Source organism: Sebastes umbrosus, chromosome 20 (genome assembly GCF_015220745.1).
Source record: "Sebastes umbrosus isolate fSebUmb1 chromosome 20, fSebUmb1.pri, whole genome shotgun sequence".
Taxonomy (NCBI): Eukaryota; Metazoa; Chordata; class Actinopteri; order Perciformes; family Sebastidae; genus Sebastes; species Sebastes umbrosus.
Window position 1 is genome coordinate 18,317,198 of NC_051288.1, and position 18,704 is coordinate 18,335,901.

An 18,704-nucleotide genomic window follows, 5' to 3' on the forward strand; every position below is an offset into this window, starting at 1 on the left:
TTCACTTCAGCCAAATTAAACATATTTTACCTCACAGCCAGGAACAAAGTTTTGGTATTTTGTGCCAGGGCTTTGAGATATCTGCCATCACCCCAGCACAAAGGAAGTTAAATTTAATTTGTTGTGCTCACGGCACTCGACAGTTACACATTAATAACTCAACAGCAACCTGTCTTTCAAGAAACAATGTCCCAGTTACTGCGTGGATAATCTCAGCAGACCTCGCTGTGCGAAGCTTTCATTGGGACAATTATTTATAGAAAATGTTCCTGTGAAAATCGTGTCAAAACCTCAGCACATAAAACCAAAAGTACTGTGTCTGCATGACAAGATACCAGTAGAGGTAAGTGGGGCCAACACGTTCTCGTCCCAGCTGTTGTTGGGACCCCTTGGCGTCACTTTACGGCCGAAGTAAACACGTGGTTGATGTTGTGAATTAGGCAACAAATCACTTAGTTAGGTTTAGGAAAAAACATCATGGTTTGGCTTAAAACGACTACATTTGTAAAGTGAAAATGAAACTTCACACAGGTGACACGAACAGTGGAAGAAGTCATTTTAACCAAAACCACGACCTTTCTCTAATCCTAACCAAGGGGTGTTTGTGCTTAACCAAAAAACATTTCCTGATACAACAGTTCATATGATATCTTACAAAAGGTTATTCCTTATTTTTTGTCCAGCAACATGTGTCAATTTCTGCTTGTTATATGCATACAGTCTTTTCAAAATAAACTTCCGTGTTCACAGGAAACAACTTTGTTAGGTTTAAGCAACAAAACTTTAGTTAGTTTTAGGAAAAAAATCATGGTTTGGATTAAACTAACTCCGGAAGTGTCGTAACTTAAGTACGGAAGTTATGTGACAAATAAATCAACGTTAACTTCTGGTTTTACACGAGGTCCGAACAGCAATCTTCTGGGCGAAAATCCTACTCCCTACACAGCGTTTGTTGCTCTTCATACTTCCTGGTTTACAATAACGTATATGAATTACAGTGCATTTACTTTTCGTAGGTATAGCTACGAACGGTGTACGAGAACAGCCTGAACACTTTTATTTTTTGAAACAGTGATGCTGTCCATGTTGATAGTGACATCAGATCAGGAAAAGCTTATATGTTTCGTTCTGATATGCTGTATTTTGTAGTTTAAAATCCTGTATCATCCTGATATTTCTACCCTCCAGTGGCAGGAAGTATTCATGTGTCTGCTTTGTCCATACAAACCCGTCACCTGGCATAGGACAGCCAAGGATCTCCACTCTCATACAGACGTTGCCGCTGTGAAACCAAGAGCGAGGGTTGACTCGGATGTATCGGCCGACCACTGGCGCCGGGAAGAGGTTTCGAACCGGGATCTCCTTTTCCCTGTTGCCAGTGAAGATCTACTTAGGCAAACACATTTCATGCACACGGTGAATAAAGAACAGAATGTTTTTATTTGAGCTATTTCAGTTCATTTATTAGTATTTTTCATTGACAATGCCTTTTGATTAACAGCTGTAAATGAGCCTAATGTAGCCTAGAATGTAGCACCATTGTCCCGGTTAAAATGCACCCTAAAAAGACTAATGCTTTGGTCCACATAACCCTAAAGCAAACACACATTCATGCACCTGTAGGACATGATTAAACCTTGATCCCAATGGGAGTTCATTGTAAATTTTAACACCCACTGTTTTAGTTCTTCTCTGCACCTTTTGGCATTTTGCAAGACAAACAGTGCAGTTTGGCATTTGGCACAAAAGGTGTGCGAGTGGGTGAGCGCGGAGCTTGTAGTTTAAATTACTGCAGGGGCATTATCTCCCATATCACCAGCCAAGGGAGTGTACAGTTACACCAAAATCTCATTAGCTGGGACGTGAACCGCAGTAGGGAGAAGCGAGGATATAATTTCCCTCTAAAATATAATCTGATCTGCATATTCATTCATAATAGGATTATTAATATTGTTATTATTTTATAGGCCGAATGCACCAGTTGTTGCTTTAGTTTTTTGACGAAAAATTCCAGTATTTGGTTTCTGTCTATTTAATTAAATCAAGCGACGAGACGTAACTGTGACGATGAGGTTCCCATCTGCTTCAGGGTTCATCAGTATTTACTAGACTGCCTCCCAGCTCATTAAGCTTGGAAATGAGCAGAGATCTAAATCTTCCTCTGTAATTGCTCTCAGGCAAGAATTCATATTTTCTATCATGTTCCAGTCAACAGGGGACACACAAAACAAGACTCCTTATGCAGCTAGTTTACGCGACAATGCTCGAGCTCAAAACAGTGTGATAGTAACTGCCTTTGTAGATATACAGTGTTGTCCACCCGATTTGACCGTTATCAGGACATTAAATAGGCATTATCAGTCGCTATAAGCACCATAGATGTGGGTCAGTAGGGGCCTACTACGCCTACTACGTTGTAAAACTGAAAGTGAAACTAAAAAGTAACACGTTCTAACATGTTGTAAAACTGAATGAAACGTCACATTTTGAACACAAAGAAAAAGGTTTCTTTAGGTTTAGGCAACAAAACTACAAAATCGTTAGGTTTAGGCAATAGAACAACTTTTTTAGGTTTAGGCAAAAAAAAAAACAGTTAGGTTTAGGCAAAAAAAAACTGTTAGGTTTAGGCAATAAAACTACAACTTCTTTAGGTTTATGCAACAAAACTACAACTTCTTTAGGTTTAAGCAATAAAACTACATCTTCTTTAGGTTTAGGCAAAAAAAACTGTTAGGTTTAGGCAATAAAACTACAACTTCTTTAGGTTTAGGCAATAAAACTACAACTTCTTTAGGTTTATGCAACAAAACTACAACTTCTTTAGGTTTAGGCAATAAAACTACATCTTCTTTAGGTTTAGGCAACAAAAAAACAGTTTTAAGTTTAGGGAAAAACATTGTGTGTTGGTGATGCAAACTCTGGTCTAGGATTTTGTCTCATCCATCGTCCCTAACCTCCACTCCTTATGGAATTTCATGCTGTTTATGCTACAGCGCCTGACTTGCTGAGGTCCCTATAGGTCGCTGTCGTCGTCTTTTATATCTTCTTTCGGCGATCTACTATGTGACTAGCTGATAAAACCTACTAGTGGGTGTAGTAGGCCCCTGTTGACCCACATCTATGGGGCTTATAGCGACCGATAACTCCTATTTAATAGCCTGACAACAGTCAAATCGGCTGAGGAAACACTAGTTTTAAATGCCATGATTGTTACTCACCATGTCCTTTGAGCCGTTCTTCAGTGTGATCCAGGTGTGACTGTCATTGCTCACCATGACCTTGTACGAGGTCACCCAGTCGCTCCTGTTAGCGTTAGGAAGAGAAGAAATATCCCATCAGGCTGAATTCAATGCAAATGAGGCGATTGTGAGGAAGTCAGTCAGCAACCCATCCAGACACGCTTAATTCTCACCGGGTGGAAGTCTGTTTAAAAATAGGACAATGGAAGAGGAGGAGGTCAAAGAATTTATATTAGAAGTGTCACTTGAGCCTGTTATTGCTTAAAGTTTTGGGATATGAGCAAAAAGTGAAGTTTGTCTGACTCATACAGATGGTTTTCATTTTAACTGGGTCGAGTTTAGGTTCTGAATTCCAGAAAGGTTTGGCCCAATAGTCAGACTGAATTTCCATTTTGTTTCACTTCAGCCACAATTTAGAAATGCTGGCGGTGATTCAGGGGTCTAGAACCAGGCTATGCACTGTATTATTTATGTGAGTGATGCTATTGTGAATTCAAAGTAGCATTAATGTATTCCTACATTTAAAAACGATAGTAAATGTCAAAGGAAGCGTTTGACATGTACTTACTTGCTCTCTTGCCATTAAGGGTTAGAAGATTGATACCACTCTTAGGTCTGTACGGTAGCTTAGCTTAGCACAAACACTGGAAGCAGGGCGAAACAGCTAGACTGGCTTTGTCCAAATTTAAAAAACACACCTATCAGCACCTGATTTCACACCAGAGCAGCGGCGAAGTGCGGCCTGCGGCGAGCTGCTATGCAATGTCTCGGCCACTACCAAGCTATGGTCCTGGAAACAATAATGTAGCTGTGACAAAAATAAATGCAGACTTAAAGATCACTGTAATGGATTACAAAAATCCAGCAAGCTTAAAAAGTGAGTGGAGATAAATGGAAAGAAATGGCGGGAAAAGAAAAAAAACTTTAAAAGTATATAGGAGTTGTAGTTGAGGAGCTAAAACTTGCAATATTCTCCTTTAAAAGTATCTTAGGTAGAGCACAGACAGGTGAAACATCAAAATAATACCATGTTTTTTATGTCTCTAAGCAGAAAGACTATTTATTTTCTGGTGATTTAATGTCCCATCCTGCCAGACAGAGCTCTTCCAGCTGTGAGCAGTATGTAGGCTGACAGGGACTCTGGTGCTTCTGGATAAAGACATCAGCGGTGAACTGGTCCAGCCTGGTAAGAATTCCCAGTTCTGCTAATTAAAGCGCTGTTACAGACAGAAGCTCCTGAGCTGGCACCGCAGACAGCTACATGCCCTACAGAGCTAATTGCGGGAGAGATTCTGTCTCAGGCTGGCCTTGAAGGAAAATTACAAACACAGCCCGATACAGTATCTCCCCATGCTCTCTGACTACACAGCAGTTTCCACAAGTCGGTGCCCACCCTCTCCAATTAAGAAGCACAAAGGCCGAAAGTTGTCAAATATTATTACAGAGCAGTACAGTAGGTGGATGGCAGAAATGTGAACAGAAGCAGCTGTTGGTTTTCTTGGTGAATATAGGACTCTGGTTAAAAATGCAAATACAACCAAGACCACTTTAAGGCAAACTTTATAAGTTTCTTATTTGAAAAAAATGTCTGTTAATTAGTTTTTGCATCACTCATCAATCTGATCTTGATCTTTGTGTATATGCATGCTTTTATTGTGTACTTTGTTGACCTGCTTTATTCTGCCTATGTGTGTAAAGCACTTTAGTCAGCTCATGTTGTTTTAAATATGCTTTAGAAATAAATTTGATCTGATTTGATTTGTTGCTACCCCACAGCAATTAACAATTTAGGCCACAAGCCTGTACTATACAGTGAGGATGAGTTTTCTGTGTTGTTCCCCTACACATGAAGAGCTTAAAGGCAGGTCTAGCATAATGTAGAATCCAGTCTTGTCGAAAAGTGTGAGCTGAATAGTTCAATGTGAATTGCTATGACTATATGTACCTTACCTTAACGAAACACACACATAATCCTGTGTGAGCTCAGAGAGGATTTCACAAGAGCTCATGGTATCAAGTATGTACTGTACAGTATGTGAGCATGCCAGCATAAGAGTCACACACTAGAAATGTCAATAATTTAAATATAGCATCAATGCAATACTGAGTTGACTCTACCCAGTGTCCAATTGGTAGAAAAACATTATATCATCACTGAAATGGGTTGTTAGAATTAGTGTTATTAATTTAAAAGAGACAAATGGGCAGGGTCATAAGGTCAACAGTTGCAAACTTTTATGATTAATTCTAGCTCTACTTAAACTTTTATTTGTTTTTAGTGTAAAGTATGTCAGAAAAGGTGCTACTCTACAATTATACATGACTGTACATTAACTTAAAAACAGTACCAAAATAACATACACTCTGGCACATTAATTGAAGCGAGGGGGATGTGTTGCTGGGTTTCAAATTTGGAGTAAATATTTTAAAAAATGACTGCATACACACACAAAAAGACCCGGCAGACTTATGTGCTGATGAGCTGAGGCAGTGGGAGGTGAGATTATACCCATCCCTTTATATAAGTTGCCATGGAGACCTGATGGTACTATAATTCATATCTCAACAAGCTTCACAGACATCTTTAGCAGAGCACAGCAGACTCATCCCATGTTGTAAACACTTACTGTAAATATAATTAAAGTGTGAAGTTTAAATATAATCCCTACTTGTTATAGCCCTTGTTTTTCCCATTATCTGAGTGTGATGAACAAGCTTACAGTGCAGTAAGATCTTTTTTCTCCCGTGTTATTTTTACGATGTAGTGACCTTTTAAGAGAGATGAAAGAATGAGGCTGTACTCCAATCCATCAAACTCATAAATCCTTAATCCCACAGTGAGGGGATCAGAAAAAGACTCGTGAAAGGGGCAAACACCAGTGAAGGTTCAGCGCCATGTGGGCGAGATTGAAAGCTTGTTTTGTTTATATTTGTGAAGTCAAAATTTCCAGTTGGGTTTACAGGAAAATCCAAGAGTCATTTAGAGTTCTGGAACAATTATTGCCATCTGTCTACTTCCAGTTTTCATTTCCCGTAGTTTATTTTGAAAGTCATGCCATGTGTAATTAGATAGTTGGCTGTTTACAGTGACTGTTATTAGCCATGCTAGCGACATGGCTCCATGGGTGCACCACTTTGGCTTAGACCCACTTTATCTCAACAACTATAAGATGGATTTCCATGAAATTTGGTACAGACATTCATGGTCCCTAGAGGATGATCACTACTGACTTTGGTGATCCCCTGATGTTTCCTCTACCACCACTATGAGGTTGAATTTTGTGGTTTTGAGTGAAATCCCACAACAAATATTGGATGGATTGCCATGAAATTTTGTGCAGACATTTACGTCCCATTGGTCTTTGTGTTAAGTGCTATTAACCACCGATAACACCTATTTAATGGCCTGATAACAGTCTAACTGGCTGTCTAATGGTTTAAAACAACCTTCAATTAGACATCACCAGGATTTAAGGCAATTTAGAGAACTGGCACAAAATCCATCCCCCACAATTATCCTTTAAAGTTACAGTAGCTTGGATGAGAAAATCCTCATCCTCAACCATCTGCAACTCTCCATGCACGTCTGCGTGATTCCTACTCACGACCAGAGGGAGCTTCTGCCTTGTGTGATGACCCCCGTGAACTTTGTCCGCCTCTTAGCGTCCACCTCGAACCACTGCAGCGGGTCATCTCTGCCGGCGCACCAGGCCCCGTCATAGAGGTCATCTTCATAAAGGCCAGCCTGCAGGCCAGAAAACAGCCATGGGGAGCATCATTTTATTCCAGATGTCCATGTGGGAACATAAACACACAGTCCATGTTTGGTGCAACACACCGACTGGTGCATTGCTTGTTTTTCTTACATATTTATTAATAATAGTGTTGACAGTGGACAGGGTGAAGCATGCAAAAGTCAATGAGGCTGAGATGTTTGGATTAATTCTCTGAATCTGAAATATGCCATCCAGACACATTTTCTTGACATTTGCTCAGTTCAACGGCTGGAAATGACAACAAAATGAAAACTAATTATAAAGAATGAAATGCTACTTTCTCTCTCTCTCCATGAAGCCTGTACTGCACCGGTTGACACAGTTGGCTCAGAGCGAGACGTGTGAACAGTCACACGCATGCTGTGTGCGTGCTGACAGGTCACATTGTTCATCCACTTCATCCAAATGTTAACATTATGATGACACGCTGCTCTGTACATGCTGAGTGCACACTGTACTATCACTTCCTCTTTATCTTGACTATCAAGTCTCTTTGGCGTACACCACTCATATTTCACATGGAGCAGCTAATAATTTAAAGATCTGAACACAGAGGTATGGGACATAATTAATTAATAACATTTATATATTCTCAACTCAAAGATAAGTTAAAAGTACATCATGTACAATAACTGTACATACATTATGGAAAAAAAGCGATGATCTGAAAAATTTGTGAAGCTATAAAAGGTTTTTGTGATCTATCCTCAGCTTTAATTAATTATACGTTACATTCAAATTATTTATCAAAGTCTTTTACATGAACAAAGTTAATGAATTAGTCCTGTACATGGGACGTTTCCTCAAAGAAAATCTGATTCATGTTATTATTTAATTTTAACCCAAACCACGATCTATTCCTAAAGATAACAAAGTAGTTTTTATCACGTAACTTCCATACTTAAGTTTCGCACTTCTGTTGTTATTTAAACCCAAACAGTGATCTGTTCCTAAGCCTAACCAAGTCGAGCTTCTCCTTAACCTAACTAAGTAGTTTTATTTTGAAAAGACTGGAGCGGAAATTGACACATGCGTCACGTGTTGCTGGACATTCGTAGGAAAACGCACACAAAATACGTTGTTGAAAGTCGTGCTGAGCGTCAAGAAAAAAAATGGAAATTTGTGTCTATGTACACAAATCAAATGGATTAAATGTTGTGACTATTTCCCGACTGTGTTGGGTAAGTTACCTTGGGTGGTTACGACATTATGGCTGATGATCTAGATCCCATTTCAGAATATGAATGGGATTTTCACTTTCTCTCCACAGTGACTTCACTGAAAACGATGTAAACAATACATGCCGCTGGGAGAACATTTTCCAGCCTTAAGAAGTAACTGTTCAGCTGCCTTGAACCAAATTCCTAAAGCTTTAATGCATGACTGAGTTTACTGTTGAATGATTGGTGAGATTTGCAAATAAATACTTCTGCCAACGAGGATCTGTTTTATGTTCTGTTGGTCTGTCAGTTAGCAGAATATATAAAAAAAAAATGTAAATGGATTTCAATGCATGTCATGGAACAAGTGATTACTTTTGATGCCAATCCAGATCCAGATCCAGGTGCAGAGCCAGGACCTTTCATGAACTACTTACTTGGATGAAAACATAAACTTGGCACATGAATCCCATAATTGTCCGTCATTATGTGTATTTTGCTGCAGGATGAGGATACAGTTTGTAACATTTCTATTACAATGATTACAAATAGAGGATGTGCTATTTCAGTGCTGTCTAGAATTTCAATTGTTCATTTTTCACTGTCAGTTTGCATCTCCTTTTAAAAAAGTTAAATTCATCACAGACCTGTTGGTGTCTGGAATCCAAACAAAATGTACAAAAGTGGAAACAAACCAAGCTCACTGGCCACAAGCCCGATTCAACAGGCAACATCTGCTTTCTATGTTGTTTCTTCTGATTTTACAGATTGTTCTGGACACTATCTGTGCCCCTCTATGATCCCTGACGGGCACACCGAACAACAAATCCTTTGTTTTGTTGATTTCCTGAAACAGAATGTCTTGTGTGGATTAAGGGCATGTGTGCGTGTTTCATTAATGTTGTGCAGAAGATGAGGCACGCTGCAGACTGTACACATGCTAATACCTTCAAAGCACCGCTCGCACTAACAGGAAATACCTCTTCTCCCAAATGCCAATCCTTTCTGTTGGGTTTGGGGACGTGCCCCCGGTTAAATGGCAGCACTGTTACTTTCTCTGTCGAGTTGAGTATTAAAAATCCACATTTAACTGAGCAAAAGCCAGCTATATCGCAGCCGCCATCTTTCCACGGAGCTTGACTATGAACTTTAAGTGATCCTGAAATTAAAAGATGCTATCTCTGGATCATATTTCATTTGTATTGATGCTTTGTGGGGGAAAAAAAAAATGACGCTTCCAAGACAAGGTGATATTGCCCAGGGTATAATGCAAGCCCCAACATTTCTGCTAAGCTTGCCCAAGCTACCAACACTTCACATTCCCGTCTTACCTGAATGTTAAGACGACCTCTGTGTGCTCCGAGGCCGTAGCGTTTCGTTGTTGAAGCGTGAAGCTGGAAGTCATCAATCTTCAACGTCTCCAGTCCCATGGGAGGGCATTCTGGGTAACGAGAATGACAAATTGGCCTGTGATGGTAATGTTATGTATCACGTGTTGCGTTGCTCCGGGATCATTGCTTTCAGACTCCTTTGACTCGACAGTAATGAGCAATTTAGACTTTTCACAGCGAAGCAAACAAGACAGCAGCTGCTCTCTGTGTTTGTTACTGAAAATAATAGGTGCTCCAATTATACAGACAAACACAATGCAGTCAACACATAGTGAACAATGAACAGTTTCATTTTGATGATGTGAAATGGCCAAATTAAAGCAGAATGTGATTGTTATGGTGGCGGCCATTATCAGTGCTGGTGTTTCTTCGTTCTGCCTCCGAACCAAACAACAATAATAACTCAAATTTACATCTGGAGTTATTGCTGTCAAGCAAGTCTCCCCTGCAGCTAATTAAATCACCTGTAGGAGACAAATAAAGATTGAATAATAAAGAAATAATGATACACTTCTGTCTGTAAACAACACAATTTCACAAAACCTGGAAAATCAAACTACACAAGGTGAACCCACGAGAAGGAAATGGAGTTTAACAGCGTGACGGAGGCTTTGATGTCTAACCTGCTATGAATCTCAAAATGTGTCAGTCTTCATGGATGATTAATGACTGCACACTATGAGCGTTTCCTTTTTGTAATTTTGCAATGCGCGCCTATCACAGCCATCTAACTGCGGCCTGAATACACGATTAAATTGTTGAAACGACTAAAGCAATATCATGAAAGGGAGAAAAGCTGCAAACCTGTCAGGCGTGTTTAAAGGTATTCTTACAAAGATATATAATTTGATCAAAGGAAGATATTTCAATGTCAGAAAGGATTTGGATTACTACAAGGTCTCATATTGTTTATCACCTACAGTACACATTGTATGCTGAAACACAATGTTACAGACTGAGAGGGTTTTTTGGTGCCAGTCCTATCAGCAGATAAGCTGACTAACGGGTTAAAAACATAAAAAGTTGTGTTGATCCTTCTAGACCTTTTGCACAACATAGTTCCCTTGGAGCGCTCCAGCAATTTTAAATTGCTCCTCCAAAAAGTTGTGGGACAAATAGATAAAAAAGGAAATTAAAGCAGCAGAGGCTGAGATATTCTGACTTTAAATGTGCTCTATGCGATATCGAGAGCATTAATATAGCAGCAAACAACTATTTGCTATGTAAAGATATAGAGGAGTAATGTCTACCTGAGCAGAGAACGAAGTCGCTCTCCCTCTGTGTGTGTTGTAATCCGAGTTTCTCCATGCTTTGTTGACATAGCCGGGCCGCATGCATGTGAGCGTGCCCCACTGACTAGCTCACGTCCGTCGCTCTGCACTGCTTTCATACGGCGGTTACAGCTGATAACCATTGCGGAAGCGCCATGTCACCATGTTGAGAGCAGCGTGGAGGCAATAGAAATGCTCGGTATTTTGCAATTAGATCCTTTATGTTCGTAGTGTCAAGCTCCAAAAATCTGGATCCCACATTTCCCATAAAGCAACCTAATAATGGCATTTTTGTTTCATCCTCCCTGCCTGATAAACACCATGCTTTCGGTTTGTAATGCAGGGATCCTTTTTTTCGATATTATTTTCTCAGACTTAACTCTCAGACTTGTTTCCACTTCACAGTCACATGTAGATGATGATACTATACTTTACTGTGCAGGTATTGGCCCGGTCCAAACCAAAGGACATGAGTAATCAACCATGCAATAGATCATATCTTTACTGGCAGTGCGGACGATGGCAATTAGCAGCCATCAATATGACTAATCATTTTGTAATTAACTCCTTGGGTTTGGCGGTGTTCCACTAACACCCACTGATGCCACAGCACTGGTTTGGCAGGCGTGCAGCCGTCTTCAAGGCACTCAGCCTTTACTTCAGAAAAACACCGTCTTTAAAAGAGAAAGCTGCACATCACTTAAGAATGTTTTCATTTGCTGCTGGAGGGAGTCTGCAGCTCATTGGAACAAATGCCTGTCTTTAAGTGATTGCAGAAACCGAGTTGGTGTTCACTAAATAGAGCTCTTTGTGTGAGATTGGCTCATCCTTTCACACTACAATGGATTTCAACCAGCGAGTGCCAAATTGGCGAATCAAGGTTGATGTGTGAAATCCCCGCTGCCCAGGGTCAGATCATGCTGTCTGCAGACGTCGACCCCGGATCACTGCGATAGAATTTCAGAGCAAGAATTTCCGATTTGGGCACCGGTCTGTTTTCACATGCAGCATATGCTGCACATGTTGCTGTCATACAGCCAGCACTGCCTTCGCAAATGAACACCCAGAAGTGAAACAGGCACAAAGAAGACAAAGACATTTTCTTTAAAAAATACTTTTGGGATCTGGGCTTTTTGCTTTTACAGGATGTATGCATGTGATTTTGGACATATAAGCCGGCTGTGCATTGTGTAACTGTTTTAGCAGCCTGATATGTCTGAGACACTGAAGACCGTCAATCACTATGAACAAGAGTTTGTAGAGAAGCCAGATACAAAGAAGATCAGCATCCAAAATCCACACATGCATGAGACAATTTATGTTTGGTGCATAAAGCAAATATAACTTGAGAAGGAATTAATTGCTGCTGTAACTGAAGCGTAAAAGTTGATTAATAACAAGCCACTGGTAAGACGTGGTAGTGTAGTATTCACAGTAACTCTATACAGCAATAAAACACACGTGTTGATCTACTTGTGACCCTGTATTCTTAAAATCCTCCTGGAATAAGACATAAGGCCACAAGCTTTCTGAATGGAGCAAACATATTAGGGACAACCTGGCCCAAAGGATCGAGGTCAGCAGGACAAAACAATAGATGTGTTCCTGCCATGTTGCAAAGCCCTAAATCATTATCACCATCTGAATGCAATCCTTTGCAAGAGGACCCACACAGGAACACAACATCTGGCCTTAACAATAATGAGTAATAGAAAAGACAAAACACAGTCACAGCCTCATGTGATGCTATCTAGGACACTTGCCACGTTAACTGCTGCGGCCCAAAACCAATTCTGGGATTAAAGCTTAGTTAGGCTATTAAAATAATTTATGTGTATGATTTATTATAAAGTTTATGACTGTAAGCTTTAAACAGCTTTCAAACAAAGCACTTTTTTACCCAGGTGGCTAACTCCGGGGTCTGAAAAGTGAGACCAATGCTGAAGTGCCTTAAACTTGCATTCTCTCTAATAGCCAGCAGGGGGCGACTCCTCTGGTTGCAAAAAGAAGTCTGATTGTATAGAAGTCTATGAGAAAATGAGCCTACTTCTCACTTGATTTATTACCTCAGTAAACATTGTAAACATGAGTTTATGGTCTCAATCGCTAGTTTCAAGTCTTCTACAATGCAGCATGATGTTCATTTAGTAAATTATGGTCCCATTTAGAGTCAAATAGACCATAAAGCAGGGTATGCTTTAGGGCGGGGCTACCTTGTGATTGACAGGTCGCTACCACGGAGTTGTCCGGACTGAGAGTTGTCCGTGTTTAACTTTAACCCTTTCACAGCATGTTTTCAGTTGATGAAAGTTCACTGTAACATTTTGGACACCTAAAAATTCAACGTTGGGTTGTACTTAGCTCCACCCTCTCGTGTCACTTCTGGTTGCAAAAAAACAAGATGGAGAAGGCCAAAATGCCGAACTCGAGGCTTCAAAACTGCAGTCCACAAACCACGGTAACTACGTCCACTTCTTATATAGAGTCTACGGTACCAACAGAAGTGGTGTCCTGTAAACTTAAATATTAGAGCGAGACCAGGTAACTTTTGCTAAACAGCGACCCCTGTGGCCACAAATGGTAATTGCAAGATAGCAGCACTATCAATTACTGTCAATTATAAGGTGTTATCTATCAAAAGTTTCAAAATATTGCCCCATAAGCTACTGGTCAAACCAGACCAAATAAAAGCAAATCTTCTCAGTGTATTTTATTGATTATGACTTCAGTTTTTCATTTGAAGAAGATTGTGTTAATTCTTCTTTCAAAAAGTCACATAGTCTTGCTTTAAAAGAAAATCCTCCAACAACTCGTGACAGACATCCTGAACCATCATTGCACATCAACCCATGATAGAGTTTTTACTTTTCAACAGCCTAAACTCTGCAGCTTGACTGTGCACATGTGAAAAACTGTGATATTTGAGCGGAAACATCTTGTTTCAACAAATTTCTGTTACGTCCGATGGGAATAGCGTATGAGCCGCTGACACATCCGCTGAATCAAACTTCTCACTGGTCTTCAACCCCCTTGTTTAATGAATTCCGTCTTGTTTAGGTATGTGCAGATGTGGCAGTCAGTGAAGTTCTGCTACAACTCCAACAATGGCCGAATAATTAAATAATTAGCTGTGTAACGGAGCTCTTGATATATATAAAGTTTTATATTTTACATAAATCTGCTGCTACCAGGAGACGCTGAGACAAATTTGGAAACCAGGTTGGTGTTGAGTCACAGAGTTTCAGCCGTGAAAACATGATTTTGGGAGACTGAGCTTTCCAGTTCTCGACTGGCTTCTTTGTGCCAGGCGTTGTCGGCACGGAGTTCCCATTTTCCAACATGCGAGAATATCCAACTTTCTGCTCCGATTCCCGAGTGCCAAATTAAAAATGGCAGCCTCTCTGTCTGTCTCGGCAGGTTCCTTACAACGGTTTCAACACAAACACATAAATTCACAGTTGGCCTCTCTTAACCTCCTCCGAATTATTAAATACAGCTTCCCGTTATGCTAGAGATGTCTGACACTGTGTAAATAAGTCTAATAGGGGCAATATCACCGCGTTCAGAGCTGTGGAAAGTCTGAGGTCAAAGCACATGCCCTGAATCACGCTCTCAGTCAGTTTAATCTGTCATCTGACATGACAGGAAGGCTACAGGGGCATCCTGGCTGCAGTTTAGCAAATAGATCGTGATCCATGGAAACCAAACACAATGCTTCATAGGCAAAGACGACGTCCGTGCCTCTGTGGCTTGACTCCACTTCTGAGAGCATCAACTTGTATTGCCAGACTTTTCCTCTCAGGGAAAATTACGCTCTGAAAAAACGCTCCCCCTCTCCAAAATATTTGTCATCTCTGAGAGAGTTTGTTTCTTTTCTCCCATCCTAACGGCTCCTGTGAAAGCGGAGAAATGATCCATGCACGTCGGAGGGGAAGCTGAATTTTTATGAGGTCATGAATTTCCCATAACAAGTGAAGAGTGTCACCGTTTGTTCACTCACCCTCTTTTATCGAGCTGTATTGTCCTTCTCCTTCTGAGATGCTGTTTGGGTTTTTCTTTGGGGCGCCCTTCTTGTTCTTCTCAGCCTTTTTGTTGGCTGTTTTCACTAAAAGGAAGGAAATGACATTAATGCAGGAACAGAAATAAAACTTTTTCCCCATTTTGAAAGGGCCTTTGACAGGCCCAATCACCTTTAAAACTGCTGATTCATTGTTGTTTACATAGAGATGGAGTGTAGACACAGAAAGAGAAAAACCTTGGCTGGATTCAGTCCTGCACATATGGATAGATTCAGGATTGGGGTCTGAACCAAGAGACAATCTCTGGGCACAGAACTCAAAAACATTTAACTCTTGTGCTCCTTATATCTCCCACTCACAGTGGCTAACCCAGTGCTCATTTAAGATCTTTAATACATGATACCATGTATAAGATGACCGCCTCAAGGTTTAAATCAGTCATGGAAGCCCCCTTTACAAAAAAGCAGGATGTGAGCAGGCAGTCATGGAAGTGATTTGACTGATATCAGGTCAGGATAGGCCCCACGTGATAACAATCCTTCTCACATCTGAAAGTCTTTATTCTCATCTCATTGTGGGGACAGGTTAAATCCTCACCAGTGCTCCGAGCTGCATATGTGGTTCCGCGTAACGGATATTGAAGGATATATATACTGTATATATATATAGAAGGCTCTGAGATATGATCATTTAGACATTGGTGAGGTACAGAAAGTAAATGTCCTGTATTAAAAATTCCATTTAAAGGACTAGTGTGTAACATTTAGGGGAATTTATTGGCAGAAATGGAATATAATATTAATATGTATGTTTTCTTCTTGTGTATAATCACCTGAAAATAAGAATCGTTGCTTTTTCATTAGCTTAGAATGAGTCGTTTATATCTACATAGGGAGCGGGTCTTCTTCATGGAGCCAGCCACCATGTTTCTACAGTAGCCCAGAGCGGACAAACAAAACACTGCCGCTCTATATAGGGACATTCTTGTTTTCGCGTCGGCCACCGTAGTGTTTTCTACACGCTTGGCACCACTAGATGTCGCCAAATCCTACACACTGCACCTTTAAATAAAACAACTATAAGCAGTGAAATGCACTCAATTATCGAACGTTTCATGTTTTTAAATTATGGATGCTTTAACTTGTGCCAATCAAATTTGAGACACAAGGTTTTGAACCTGAAGTTTCACCATAAAATAAAGGTTTTGGACTGAAGCAATAAAAACAAGGTTCACTACAAGGTTTTTCATACTGTATGTACCCTGTTTCTCCAAGTTTTGGACCATGAAACCCACTTTTTTATGCTTTCAGAGCAGCTTCCATGCTACTCTACAGGTTGAGGAAAGTTCTTCAACCTCCAACAACAGCCTTTTGATATTAGCAAGCGTGTAGGAGGAACTACGGTTGGCAACACAAAAAAACATGAAAACGCAAATGGTCCTATGTAGAGCCAGTGTTTAGTTTGTCCATTCTGGGCTACTGTAGAAACATGGCGGCTGGCTCCATGAAGAAGACCGGCTCCGTATGTAGATATAAATGGCTCATTCTAAGGAAACGAAAACACAACAATTCTTATTTGTTTTTGTTTTGCCATCAATACGCTGTCAATTATTTCACTTGCAGTCAGTATTCATGAGCCTCTAAAAATAATCTTGTTAATATGATGCAGTGTGATGGAGATAAAAACTCTTCTTCATATTTCACTGTTATCATTTCCCTGCTCCAGTTCCACCTGCAGCAGGTATCTCTGCTGAGACACGTGACGCCACATGCCTGAAACATGAGGTCACTGTCGACACAGCTGCTCTAAATTATCCACCACCAACCAACCGAAAGCCCTCACGCCTGTAACTGTCCTCCAATCACCCGACAGGATCTCAAACATACCTACAAACCTGCTACTGCATGTGCTGCCAAAGAGCTGTAACAGGACAGCACTGCTGCTTATTGGGAAAAATGTGGATCTCACATGTGTTCATGTAATGCAGTCCTGACCTCTGCTGTGGGTGAGGCTGTTAATCCTGCTGCTGTGCAGAAACACGGCTCTGATCTATGCGTATGGGGGGGCGAGGAGGAAGACTACCTGATGTGGAGGTCATTGTTATTGTTTTTTCTCTGCACATCCATCACCGTGTGAATTGAATCCAGCTGCTCCTCTGAACTGTGGGGCACTAAACATCGTTGTACTACGAATTTCATGTTAAAAGCATCAGCTGATGCAAAAAGCCACAGAAACAAGTGCTATTTTTAATGACTTTTGTGTTTATTTTACTGAAAAATGTATGAAAACTTGCAGTAAAAAAGCTCAAATGATTAGCCATACACTGTCATCTAGTGGCAACACTGACACATACTTCAAAAGTTTCTGCAGAACTTTCTAGCTTAGATGTTGCAGCCACACCAACCTGGAAATGATCATTATTGCTGATGGTACTGATAAGAACTCTGCACAAGAGAGCTTAAGACTGACTTTCTAAAGTTGACCCTTTAAGAGATGGCACTGCTTTTACCTGATTTTGCATCATCCGTCTGCCTGCTGCTGCCTGCCTTTCCCTTTGCCACTTTCTTGGCAGGGTTTTCATGCCTGTCAGGTATCGAGGCCACAGGCTTCTCCAGCACTTGGACCTGGTTGTACTGCTCTCTCGTCAGCAGCTCCTGCATGTAGTAATCCTCATCCTCGCCGGCAGAGCCTCGGCTGAGGTCTGCGAGCCCCGCGAGGAGTCCCAGCAGAGCCAGGGGGGTGAGGAGGCTGAGGCGCTGCTGTCTTGTCATGACCCGGGGGGGGAATTATCTCCAGCTGTGAGTCCCGATGCCGTCTCCAGACTGAGAAGCCTGCTGCTGCTGCTGCCGGGCTGCGTCCCATCAACTGCTACCCCTTCCTCTCCCTTCCCCACTCCAACACGGGGAGTTCACAAAGTTCTCAGAGCGCTCCAAGCCTTTGACGAAAGCAGCGGAGCCAGAGGGTCCATGGACGCCTCAGTCTGGGAAAAATGCAGTGAGGGAGGGAGAAACACAGATGAGGGTGTGAGGAGAGAGAAGACAGACAGTACAGTTCTCTCTTTTAGATGCTGGCAGGTGACTTTCTCGCTTATAGATTCAAACAACTCTGTTCTGACACATTGCAGAGGAGTCACTGGTGTGGGTTGAAGTGAAAAAGAGATAGAAATCTCTCTCTGGGGAAACATACATTGACACATTGAGGATCTGCTTTCATCTCCATCTCCTCCCACTCTGTCTGGGGCAGGCTTTAACCAGAGGAAACTTTCTTCTTCTTTCTCTCAACTTAAACTGCTCTTAACCGGTTTTGCAATTCTGTGCGTCCAAAAAGGAGAAGCAGAGCTCCCCGATCCACGCAGGGTGTGTGTGTTTGAAGTCCAAACTGGCACAAAATATTCATTCCCAAACAAACAGTAGTCCTGAACAGTAAATCACACAGCTGTTAGAGTTTAGTAGAAGTGCACTTGAATGTCTTCTAGCACCGCATGATATCCCTTTACTGGGGAACGCTAATTAACTTGTTGCTCCTCTTCAAAACGCCTCATTTGCTGCTGAGGCTGTTTCTCGTTTCAGCCGAGACCTGTTTGGGCTCTGCAGTCATTTACACGTTAACAAGCGGCTGAAATTGAACAGGACAAACTCTCCGTGGAGCGTTCGGGCACGTTTCAATGCAGGGACAGAGCGATGCCCCTGTGTGTCACACCTCAGCACATGAAGCTCTTTCTCTCCTTCCTCTCACACACACATGACTACAGCAGCCTCATTTTCACAAGAAGATAATAACACAGCCTAAAGCCAACACACTCCTGATTGAAACCACATTTTTCCAGCTGAAAAAGATCCATCTTTGAG

The 18,704-nt window shown here is 41.2% G+C and overlaps 1 protein-coding gene across 1 annotated transcript in view; it reads right to left on the reverse strand.

Moving 5' to 3' along the window:
- Window positions 1-18,012, reverse strand: part of cpxm2 (carboxypeptidase X (M14 family), member 2) — a 29,433-nt gene extending 11,421 nt beyond the window's left edge. Inside the window, exons 1-6 of the mRNA XM_037753876.1 lie at window positions 17,366-18,012; window positions 14,838-14,942; window positions 9,507-9,616; window positions 6,845-6,984; window positions 3,219-3,303; window positions 1,236-1,386 (exon numbers count right to left, since the gene is read on the reverse strand). Of these exons, the coding sequence (XP_037609804.1) occupies window positions 1,236-1,386; window positions 3,219-3,303; window positions 6,845-6,984; window positions 9,507-9,616; window positions 14,838-14,942; window positions 17,366-17,627 (853 nt within the window). The 5' untranslated portion in view covers window positions 17,628-18,012. The remainder of the gene's footprint in view (window positions 1-1,235; window positions 1,387-3,218; window positions 3,304-6,844; window positions 6,985-9,506; window positions 9,617-14,837; window positions 14,943-17,365) is intronic.
- Between the last annotated feature and the right edge of the window lie 692 nt (window positions 18,013-18,704).